Source organism: Trichechus manatus, unplaced genomic scaffold (assembly GCF_000243295.1).
Source record: "Trichechus manatus latirostris isolate Lorelei unplaced genomic scaffold, TriManLat1.0 scaffold00016, whole genome shotgun sequence".
Taxonomy (NCBI): domain Eukaryota; kingdom Metazoa; phylum Chordata; class Mammalia; order Sirenia; family Trichechidae; genus Trichechus; species Trichechus manatus.
Genome location: NW_004443952.1, coordinates 9,020,483 through 9,033,051, shown reverse-complemented (window position 1 = coordinate 9,033,051; position 12,569 = coordinate 9,020,483). Strand labels below are relative to the sequence as shown.

The 12,569-nt window shown below is 35.7% G+C and overlaps 1 protein-coding gene across 2 annotated transcripts in view; it reads left to right on the top strand.

The window, feature by feature from the left end:
* The window catches only part of KIAA1958 (KIAA1958 ortholog), a 163,668-nt gene that overhangs the window by 66,149 nt on the left and 84,950 nt on the right, over positions 1–12,569 (top strand). Inside the window, exon 2 of one of the 2 annotated variants that reach the window (XM_004372157.2) lies at positions 5,629–6,823. In XM_004372157.2, the coding sequence (XP_004372214.1) occupies positions 5,653–6,823 (1,171 nt within the window). In that variant the 5' untranslated portion in view covers positions 5,629–5,652. Of the gene's footprint in view, positions 1–5,628; positions 6,824–12,569 lie in introns of those variants that run through there. The other variant, XM_023727379.1, reaches the window with a different exon arrangement.

Here is a 12,569-nt window from a genome sequence, read left to right as displayed (position 1 = left end):
TCCCTAATTTCCTTTTCAGATTTCTCATTGCTGGTGTATAGAAACCCAACTGATTTTTGTTTGTTGACCTTGTACCCTGCAAATTTGCTAAATTCCTCTATTAGCTCTAGAAATTTTCTTGGGACTCTTTTGGGATTGACACCGTGGCCGCAACAATGGGCTCAAGCATAACAATTGTGAGGATGGCACAGGACCGGGCAGTGTTTCGTTCTGTTGTACATAGAATTGCTATGAGTCGAACAGACTCTGGGGCACCTAACAACAAACTGTCTTTCAGAGGATCCCCACTACTCGAGGTTATGCCCCTTCCTCTTGGAGCAGGCTCTAGGCTTGCACTGTCTGAGGAGTCTACACCAGGTCTTCCAGCTGCCCCACTGCCTGCAGCTCCACCTCCACCTTTTTCTATTTCAGTCTAGTCCCTCAGAAGGAAAAATAATCTTTAGACCAGTTGGGAGATCAAGCCCATTTCAGTACAGACACATTATAATCATTTGTGTCTCAGTAAACTACACTTCCTCGGGGAAAAAAAATCAATTGACTAAATGTAAATGTGTCTGTTTCTATACTTTTTATTTAGTTCCATTGATACGTGTGTTTGTCCTTCTGCCAGTACCCCACTGTAGCTTGAAATTACTGTAAGTCTTGAATCAGGTAGTGCAAGTCCTCCAATTTTGTTCTTCTGTGGCTATTCTAGGTTCTTTGCATTTCCATATAAATTTTAGAATTGTTAATTTCTACCAAAAATGCCTGCTAGAATTTTGATTGGAATTGCATTGAACCTATAGATCAATATGGGAGCAATCACTAAGCTAACAATATTGAATTTTCCAGTCCATGAGTATAGTATATCAATCTGTTCATTTAGGTCATATTTAACGTCTCTCAACAATGTTATGTAGTTCTTTTTATAGAGATCTTAGGCATCTTTTGTTAGAATTATATCTAGGTATTTTATATATTTTGCACCACTGTAAATAGAATGAATAATAATTTTATTTCCAATTTTTTTGCCACTAGCATACAGAAAATAATTTATTTTTTATATTAATCTTTTATGATATTGCTAAAAGGAGCTGTTTTGTGAATTCCCTGGGATTTTCTACATAAATAGCTGTGGACCAACCATTGCATTAGCCATTGCATCATCTGCAAATAGGACAGTTTTACTTTTTCTCTTCCAATTTTTCTACTTTTATTTCTTTTTCTTGCATTATTTTAGTGGCTAGGCCCTCCTGTACAGTGGTGAGTAGCAGTGATGCAGATGGTCATTCTTGCCTTATTCCTGATCTGAGGAGGAAACAATTCAGTTTTTTATATTAAATGTGCTATTAGCTGTAGGTTTTTCATAGATGCAACTAGTTTGAGGAAGTTTGCTGTTATTAATTGTTTGCTAAGAGTTTTTTTCTATTATTATTATTATCATCATGCGTGAATGTTGAATTTGTCAAATGCATTTCTGCATCTATTGAAATGATCATATGGTTTTTCTCCTTTAGACTGTTAATATGTGGAATTACATTGATTTTTGAATATTCGACCAATCTTGCATTCGTGGCATAAATCTTGGTCACAGTGTGTTGTCCATTTTATATATTGTTGGATTGAGTTTGCTAATATTTTGTAAAGGATTTTTGCAGCAATATTCATGAGAATGTTGCCACATCTGCCAACTTTCTTTATTATTGTGTCTTTGTCAATTTTTGGTATTAGGGTTATGCAAGCCTCCTCAAAAAAGTTGGGCAATGATCCCTTCTTCTCTTTTTTTTGAAAATATTTGCATAATATTGGCATTATTTTTTTTCTTGAATGCTTGATAGAATTTACCACTGAAACTCTCTGGGATTTCTTTCGGTGCAGGTTTTTGTTTGGTTGGTTTTTGTTTTTTACTTCAGTGTCTTTTATAGGTTATGGGCTCAGATTTTCTGTTTCTTCTTGTGTCAATTTTGGTAAATTGGATTTTTCAAGAAATATATTTGTTTCATCTTTCAGCATTGATATCTAGTGACTTAAAAACAACAACAACAAACCCCCTGGGAGGTTGAGAACTTTATAAAGAGATAGACTACAAAGACCGTTGGGCAGGTTGTTGCAGCTGAAGTCAGGTGAAAACCAACTAGACATTGACTGGTATTTGCTTGCTAGCTAGTTTTGTCAGGTTTCAGACAAGTGACATAATGTTTTCATACCTATTTTTTTTTCTGTAAAACACTTTTTTTTGCAATCTTTTGAAAGAAAAATATTTTCATGAACCTTCTTTATGCTCAGTACAGACTTAAATTGTTTTTATTATAATGTTGCTTAAATATGTTTAAACATAAAACTTACATTCATAGCCCTGATATTAGCTGTAAGCCAAAACAAACTTACAAATTCAATTTAAGTAAAACTGTAAAAACCCAACGTAAATTCAAATTAACAACATTAATGTGATAGGGAACCAGACAACATCTTTCTCCTATTATAATGCAGGAGATAGTGTACTATGGTATTAAGAGCATGAACTGTGAAGTAAGATGAAGTTCAAGTTTTTGGCTCTGCCACTTACTTTGTGTAAGTGACCTGTTGTTGTGTGCCATCAAGTCGATTCTAACTCATAGTGACCTCATATGACAGAGTAGAACTGACCCATAGGGTTTCCTAGGCTGTAATTTTTACGGGAGTTAAGTCGCCAGGTTTTTTCTCTCACAGAGCCGCTGGTGGGTTTGAACTGCCAACCTTTCAGTTAGCAGCTGAGCTTTTAACCATTGCACCACCAGGGCTCCTTGCAAGTGACCTAATCTCCTTATTTGTAATGAGAATAATTATTTATTAGGGTTATTGGAATGAGGGAATGTATGTCAAGCCCTAGAACAGTGCCTAGATAATAATAATTGTTCAATAAATACCAGTGTAATAACAATTAATGTTTTATTCTGCTGATTTATGATTAATCTATGTTTCTGATGGTCAGTGGTGGGTTTAATGGTAGAAAGTCTGATTCTATATTTAATGTGTTTCTGATTTTGATTTTAATAGAAATACTAATACATAGAATGTCCACTTGCCTAAAACCAAAACTAAACCCGCTGCTGTCAAGTCGATTCCAACTCTTAGCGACCCTGTAGGACAGAGTAGAACTGACCCATAGGGGTTTCCAAGGAGCAATGGGTTCATCGAACTGTTGACCTTTTGGTTAGCAGCTCAGCTCTTAACCACCACATCACCAGGGCTCCCCATTGCCTAAGTTAACATATAATGTGATATTAATAACTTTATAGCTTTGTATGTTAATTTGGGGTAATCAGATCACATACTTAATCTAAACTCTGCCAGGATTCCTAGAATTTCAGTTTTTAATGAAATGTCACTCAATAACTCTGTAAAGCTGAGTGTTTAATCTGATCACTGCCCGTATCTTATATGGGAAAATAACATCTGAAGTTAATTTTCAGTTCTTGGAGTTGTAGTAAAAGCATTATTGTTCACCATAGAGCTTATCATCAGACAGCTGAAGAAAATTAGTAAACTCTAAATACTACTTATTCTCAATATTTTGAAAATACTTTGTCTTATCATTGATTCCGTTTTGTATTAAACTCGGAATATATTACAGTATATAGATAGCTATTCCTTGTCAGCTTGGACTCAATTCATTTAATTGCCCTAAAAGATCAGCTGATTATACTGTCATAACTACCATTTAGCATTGGTAGCCTGGTTGAAATATGTTAATAGTAATACTGGAAAAATATTTTAATCTTATGATACTCAAGAAAAGTTTAAGAGCCTCTTCATGAGAGTGCCCGTGAATTTCAGAATGTAATAAAAGCAATTTAGGATTACTACCTGTTGATTCTCAAAGGTTGGTGAATACTATAGAGTTAAGTGGATAAGCTTGAATAAAATTTATAATTTCATCCACTTTGTCTTTTATTTCTTCTAATTATAGTAACCCCCCCTTCACAAAGGTACCATTTTATTATTGTATAATAGCTTTTACCTGCATGATGGGATCTTCTGAGTTCCATATGCTTATGCAGTTTTATGGCTTGATTGTGCCATGTTTTTCTATATTTGAACTGCTGCAACATCTTCATTCAAATATTGTGCCGTTGTTGTTGTTAGGTGTCATCAGTTCAATTCTGACTCATAGCAACCCCACATACAACTGAACGAAACACTGTTTTGTCCTGTGCCATCCTCACAATCAGTGCTACGTTTGAGTCCATTGCTGCAGCCACACTGTCAGTCAGTCTCACTGAAGGTCTTCCTCTTTTTCGCTGACCCTCCATTTTACAAAGCATGATGTCCTTCAGGGACTGATCCCTTTTGATGACATGTCCAAAGTACATGAGATGAAATCTTATCATCCTCCCTTCTGAGGAGCATTCTGGCTGTACTTCTTCCAGGACAGATTGGTTTGTTCTTCTGGCAGCCCATGTGTATTCAGGATTCTTCACCAGCACCATAATGTATATGATTTTCCTTTATATGAGCATATATCATTTATTTTGGTTACTTTTCTTTTTTCATTAGTTCAAGACTTAAAGGTATATTACCCCACCATCACACTATGCCATTTTCATGATGTCAGATCATGATGCTTTTTCATTTGAAAATTATCAGTGCAAAAGGGAAATTTTATATTTATATCTGGTAAAAAGAATACAGCATGAACGTAGCAGCAGCTAAACAGGTTTCCTAACAAATTGGAAGTTGAGTGCTGTCACAAAAGCAAAGGAGTACTGAAATCACACACCAGTACTTGGATATAATGTGATTATTCAGATGATTTGTAATAATCTATTTTTATTATTATCAAAATGAAAACATTTTGACATAGAATTGTGGACGTCCCAAGAATTTATTTGTAAAATCTAATATGAGAGAGACACACTGTAGTGTTTTTGGTCCAAAAAAATGTGTTTAGCTCTTTTTAGTGATTTTAACACACTATTTACTAGTAAAAGATGAAAAGCTGTATTTAAGTAACCTAGGTCTGAGAGAGATACACTTTAATATTTTTTTGGTGAAAAAATGTGGCAATTTTTGGTGGTCATGTAACACTTCTACTGGCAAAAGTTGAAAAAATATGTTTAAGTCACCTAGTTGAGAGAAACAAAACATATACCCCTGCCTCTAGTAATAAAGTTTCTCATGACAAAGGGTGAAATTCAAGTTCATGCTGTTGGTTAATACAAGTAATACTATGTGTACATTTTATTATTAAGGGGCTGACTGAACCTCTGTCTTTGTGACTTTGGAGTAAAATGTACCATGAAAAACTCATCTCCTTTTTTTTTCTTATAGCATAATTGTTTATTTTTCTATTTCCTCCCCCCTCCCCCTTTGTTTTTATTTTTGGTTTTTTGTTTTTGTTTGTTTTTTGCTTATGCAGGAATTATTATAACAATAAAGGAAACTAACAAAAAATTTCTCCAAATTCCACCACCATCAGACATCAGCTGGTTTTACCTTTTCCTGTATTCCCTTCCAGTCCTTGCCCATGTGCAGTGATGTTAACGAGATACAGTTTTGAAATGCATTTCTTATTGATGCCAAGTGATCATAGTTGGAGGAAATTGAAGTAATTGAAATATAGGAGTGTCTTGGGTAATAATGGCTTTTACTTTGATTATTTTCCTTTAGGAAAGACGCTGCTAATCCTGTAACATGGAGGATTGCCTTCATACTTCATCTGAGAATCTGTCCAAATTGGTCAGCTGGGCCCACAGCCATGGGACCATTTGCAGCCTCATTCCAAACCTGAAACACTTGCTCTCTGAAGGTTCCCATGGGAACCTGACAGCAATGTGGGGCTGTAGTGCTGGCCATGCTTATCACTGGCCACTGACAGCTACTTGCAGAGCTGGGTCCCAGGAGAGGGTCTGTTTCCAGGATAACAGAAGTTTTAACTCTGATAGTCCCAGTATAATTGGGGTGCCCTCTGAGACACAGACCAGCCCTGTTGAAAGGTACCCTGGGAGACCAGTGAAAGCAAAACTAGACTGTAACCGGACCAGAGACTCTTGTGACTTCTCTTACTGCAGCGAACCTTCTGAACTGGATGAAGCCGTTGAGGAATATGAGGATGAAAACACCCTGTTCGACATGGTTTGTGAGTCTTCTGTTACAGATGAAGATAGTGACTTTGAACCCCAAACTCAAAGGCCTCAGAGTATTGCTCGAAAATGGCCTGGTGTAAACCCGTCTTCTCTCCATTCAAGCTCTCAGGCTCAAATGATTGATGAATGCAGCAATGATGTCATCATCAAGAAAATCAAACAAGAGATTCCTGAAGATTATTACATTGTGGCAAATGCAGAGCTGACAGGAGGGGTGGATGGCCCAGCCCTATCGTTGACGCAGATGGCAAAACCCAAGTCTCAGACTCATGCTGGTCCCTCCTGTGTAGGGCCTACTAAGCTGATTCCCCACATAACATCTGCCATCAGCATGGAGATAGACCCACATGGTGTATCTGCTTCCCCTTCTGTGATCTCCAAACCAGTACTCCAGAAAACTGCCAGGGTGTCTCTGGCTTCGCCAAACAGAGGACCCCCTGGTGCCCATGGCACCAACCAGCAGGTGGCAGTGCAGATGCCTGTGAGCACATCCCATCCTAACAAACAGATCAGTATCCCTTTGTCTGCCCTGCAGCTGCCTGGACAGGATGAGCAAGTTGCTTCTGAAGAGTTCCTGCCCCATCTGCCTAGCCAGGTTTCCTCCTGTGAGGTAGCTCTTTCTCCCTCCGTTAACACTGAGCCAGAAGTGAGCTCCAGCCAGCAGCAGCCCCCGGTCGCTGCCACCATCACCACTGAGGCCACAGCACAGTGCATACCAGGTATGGCACTTGAGGTGACAGTGAATCCCTCATCCACATACACCCAGTTCTGCGCCACCAGCACTTCTAAAACCCTTGGCTCAGCTTGCTAGAATTTAGGCTTTGATTATTCTCAGAAGGATAGTAATAAATAAATGTCTTATATCCAGGTGAGACTATAATGGAAGTTTATCTGAACTAAGGCCAGCTATTCAGTTGATGTACTTTAGGACTGAGAGGACAGCTGTAGGATTGTGCTGTTGATGTTACATCACTAGATGTAAGGTTGTGATATCTGATCTTAAGCTGAATTTTTATAAAGTTATTTTGTAAAGTTTGTTTTTTTTTTTAAATGCGCTGCTATCAGTATCAAGGTTATATGGTTTCTGTTTGAAGCCAAAATATTAGGTTAGGAATATAATGATGTTAGACCTAATGTTTTGCCATTATTGTATTTTATTTTTTTCTGAACCAACTTGGCATTTCTATTCATTTTAGTAAGTGTGGCAATGTAAAACAAGTTTTAAAAAAGCAACAAACATTTCTAAAAGAAGTATTTGATCTTATTCTCAAAATTTAAAAGAATCAGATAACTTGTATTTCTGGAATGTGTGAGCCTAACTGGAATGGATTGAGTGGAGAGGAAAACAGTCATAAGAGTTCTTTTGTTCTACTGTCCTGTAATTCTAACACTCCGTATTTATTTAATCTGGGCCATTGTTATATAAAGGGGGCTTAGGTCTTGTGCTTTTGAGTACATTATTCAAATTTAATAGACCGTAAGTGGAAACATGAACAAGGGTGAACAGACATGAGGAGTATATACAGAGCAGAAGGCTGGCACATTTTGGTTTCTTTTTAGTCCCTCTCAGGAGAGTCAAGTGTTTTGGGAAAAGTTTCCTGGAAGCCTGAGGTACTCATGCCTTTACCCTTTAATTTCCTGGTATTAAGTTGGTTTGCAAACTTGCTTTCCCAATTTTAGTATCAACCTTAAGATCCTTAAGATTCGTAAAGAAAACTTTCAATTTATGATTTTTTTAAAACACAGTCATGGTTATATTGATAAAGTATAAATTGAAAATATTCACATCCTTATTCAAAATTATGCATTTCAGTTTATTCATTTTTCTTTTTTTAATAACAGCTTAATTGAACTATAATTTACATACCATAAAATTCAGTCTTTTAAAATGTACAATTTTTTCAGAGTTATGGATCCATCACCACTTTCTAATTTGAGAACATTTTCATCACCCTGGAAAGAAATCTTGTACCCATTAGCAGTCACTCCTGATACCCCTTCCCCCTGTCCCTGACAACCACTAATATACTTTGTTTCTGTGGATTCATATGTTCTGCACATTTCATATAAATGGAATCATACAATATGTGGCCTTTTGTGACTGGCTTCTTGCATTTAGCATGTTTTCAAGGTTAATCAATGTTGTAGCTACATCAGTATTTTATTCCTTTTTATTGCCAAATTCCTTTTATCTTACTGTATGAATATACCGTATTTTGGTTTTTTATTTCATTGTATGGATATACCATATTTTGCCCTTTCATCAGTTGATAAACATTTAGGTTGTTTCCTTCCATTTTTTGGCTGTTATAAATAATGCTGCTATGAACTTTTGTGTACAAGTTTTGGGGTGGACATTTTTTTTATTTTAAAAGTTTAATTATTATTTTTGTTGTTGTAAAATACATATAACGCAACATTTGTCAGTTTAACTTTTTTCATGTGCATGATTTAGTGACATCAGTTACATTAGTCATGTTGTACAACTGTAACCAATATTTGTTATTAATGAGGCCAAAAAATTTTTTTTATTGTGCTTTAGATGAGGGTTTACAGAGCAAATTAGTTTCTCATTAAATAATTAATACACATATTGTTTTGTGACATTGGTTGCCAACCCCGTGACATGTCAACACTCTCCCCTTCTCGACCTTGGGTTCCCCATTTCCATTCGCTCAGCTTTCCTGTCCCCTTCTGCCTTCTTGCCTCTGGACTCTTGTGCCTATTTAGTCTCGTATACATGGTGGAGCTACATGTATTATTGTTTTGTTTTATGGGCCTGTCTAATCCTTGGCTGAAAGGTGAACCTCAGGGGTGACTTCAGTACTCAGTTAAAAGGGTATCCGGGGGCCATACTCTTGGGATTCTCCAGTCTCTGTCAGACCAGTAAGTCTGGTCTTTCTTGTGAGTTTCAGTTTTGTCCTACATTTTTCTCCAGCTCTGTCCAGGACCCTCTGTTGTGATCCCTGTCAGAGCAGTCAGTGGTAGTAGATGGGCACCATCTAGTTGTGCTGGACTCAATTGGACATGTTTTTTATTTTGCTTGGAGAATGACCTAGAAGTAGAATTGCTGAATCAAATGGTAACTGTGTTTACCTTTTATAGGAACTGCCAAACAGCTTTCCAAAGTGGTTGCACTGTTTTACAGATACCCGCAATGTATGAATGTTGCAATTTCTCCACATTCTTGACAACACTTATTTTCCTTTTTTTCTTTTAGTTGCTATCCAGGTGGATGTAAAGTGGTATCTCATTGTGTTTTTGATTTGCATTTCCCTAATGATTAATGATGTTGAAAGTCTTAATGCGCTTGTTGGCCATTTGTGGTATCTTCTTTTAAGAAAAAACGATTCAAATTTTTGCCCATTTTGAATTGAGTTGTTTGTCTATCGGTTAATTTTAAGAGTTCTTTAGATGTTCTAGATACAAGTCCTTTATTAGATACATGATTTGCAAATACTTTCTCCAGTTCCGTAGGTTGTCTGTGTTTCTTCCTTTCTCCTTCCTCCCCTCACTCCCTTCCTTTCTACTTTCTTTCTTTTCAAGTTTTACTTTAATCACTGGCTAATGATATGACCTTTGGCTAACTTTCATGGGCCTAGGCAGAGTGTTATCTTTATTAGGCTGGCTGCAAAAGTCTTTGTGCTAGGAAATCTGACTCTTGATATTTACAGATAGGATACAAGTAGTACTTCTTTCATTTAAATACTTGTGAATCTCATACTCTGGTTTCTCTTTAGATCGCATAAGTCTTTCGACTTTTAAATAGTTGTGAATCTGGTGTTTGTGTGTGTGTGTGTGTGTCAATCTGTCTCTTTTTTTTCTTTCTTTGTAAAATGGGAAACTTAGCCTGACAGTTTTCTACATTCTTGTTTAATTTATATTTGAGGGTAGAATTCAGAATTCTGTTTTGGGAAGTGGTCCAGTATACCCAGACAACTTAGTAAGACTATTGTTTGTGTTGCACACTCTTCCACTAACTTACCCATGCAAAACAAAAATTTCTTTGCGTCTGCTTAGTGGATAGTAAATGAGACATTGAGGTTTTTCACTAAACCATATATGAATATCTTTCTGTACAATTATTTTGGAAAAGGAATTCATCCTGTTTGGAAAACAAATTGTTTTAATCTCTTTATTATTGTGTAGATTGTATTGTTGGGTGTTTTTCTTCTCTCACTGAAATTGCGTTTGTTGATAATAGTTATAAAATTCAGGTACAGCCAAGCATAGCACATATCATATACAATCATTAACTATAATTTGACTTTACTCTTACAAAAAAGATTGGTTTGGTTTGGAATTGACCTTCAAGAAAAACAGTACAAAGAACTGGTAATGGGAGTGTCCTGGAATTTCCTAAGGAATGATCCTGATGTTTTGATCCAGTTTTCTGAGGAAGAATATTATATTGCTGAGATATCATTAGCTTTAAAGAGGCACTATTTGAACTGGAGACATTAATGGGATAAATAAAGATCTGACTGATATTTTTCTTTCGTGAGAGGTATATAAGGTTAACTTATGATTTACCTTTGTTCTGTAGAGCCTAAACTGAGTTCTGTGCTGTAAAGTTTATTTGTCAGCATGTTCTTTTATAGTAGATAATCTTCATTCTAAAGATGGATTTTAGAAACTTAGAATCCAGCATGTCCAAATGTATATGAATGACTGTGCAGATGGACTTTATGCAGTTAATTTAAAACACACTTGGGACTAAGCAAAGAAGAAAGGTTCTGGAAAGAACTAGCTGAAAGCTAAATTAGGCACTTTAAAAATGGATAGTATATAAGCCTGAGTCTTTATCAAGTCATAGTAGAAGTACTGCATATCTCTGAATAATATTTCTAAAATAAATAAGTTGACAAATGACTGTGGAGTCAGCCAGAAACAAAGAGAAATCATTCCATTCTGTTTAGTTTTACTGATGCATTTAAATTCTGTTTCCCTAGTGAAAAATCATTTTTATTTCTGTTCAGAATTGAACTCATAAAGTCATAAAATTTTAATCAAGATGTGATAAAATCATTAATTTTCAAGTCAGTTTTATCATGCTGCTCAGTCCAAATCTTAGCAAACGATAATGAGAAAAGAGAACATATATTATTGGAAAAATTATTGACTACCTAGCAGTAGCTTGGATTCCTTCAACTTTAGAGGTTTTGATGTAAATTCAGGGCATTTGTCATAGTGAAAATTAAATCATGAGTTGGGTTTTTTGTGTGTATGTGTGTGTGTGTCTACTCATTAAATATACATAGCTCCCTTTATGATTTTTGTTAAAGGACCTCTTTTAGTAATCAGCTCTTTTCCTAAAAGTTTTATGATGGCAAGCAATCCATTTTTGTTTATCATGTTTGTTAACTACATGTAATGTAATATATAATATATACTGTAAATTTGAAAGCACAATCTTTATCCTTTTCTAATAGATTCATATGTGTTCTTTATATATTGGAAATATTAACTCACAGTCTCGCATATCTGTTGGAAGTATATTGTCCAAGTTTACCAATAGTTTTTAATTTTAATGATGACATTTTTTGAGATACAGATTTTCTTAATGTTTTTGAAGACTACCCTTTCAACCTCTATCTGTGTGTCAGTCATCTTTTTGGCCTTTAGTGTTTTGCTTAGGAAGTCCTTTCCTTACCTTGAGATCAGATAAACATTTACATATATTTTCCTCTAGTTATATTTTCCTTTCTCTTCTCTTCTCTCTTTCTCTTTTTGCTTTTGTACATTCAACTGTAAAATTAGGATGTATCTTGAGGTGGAATCTCACTTTTATTATTTTTCCAGGTAGACAACTATTCCAGCATCCTTTCTTGAATAATTCTCATTCCCCACTGAATTGATTCATGTATCACATTTTTATTTATAATTGGACCTATTTCTAAATTTTTAATTTTGTTTTTATTGATCTCTTTATCTCTTTTCTTCTAATCTTTACTGTTTAATTATATTTTATACAAAACAAAATGCATTCAGAGAGAAAGAGGGGTATAATGTAAAGCATTTAATGGAATAATTTTTGAAAAATTATTGGTATAAAATTGAGTTAAGTGAACTTTTAAAAATTGGTTAAGGTATATATTACTTCCTGCTATTTGGTCTGTGTTGACATATACAAACAATGGGTTTCTTTTGTCAGAAACAGAAAACCTGACTTAAATTAAAAGAGAGAATTTAGTTTTTTATAGTCCAAGGACATATTTTCAGACAAGCCTTCATCCAGGGCTAGAACAACGTCTGCTTTCTTTCTCTCCATTTCTTGCCTTGGCTTCCTTGTGTTAGCTCTATCTGCAGACACTTGATCCCTTCATGGTCCCAAGATGGTTTCTGGTGTTGCTGGGCTTGATGTCCAGTAGTAGACAGAGCCTGTGTTGCAGCATTCCCAGCCACAGCCTGAAGATTCTCTCTGATTGAACATGGTTACCCATCCATCCATGAACCAGTTATGGG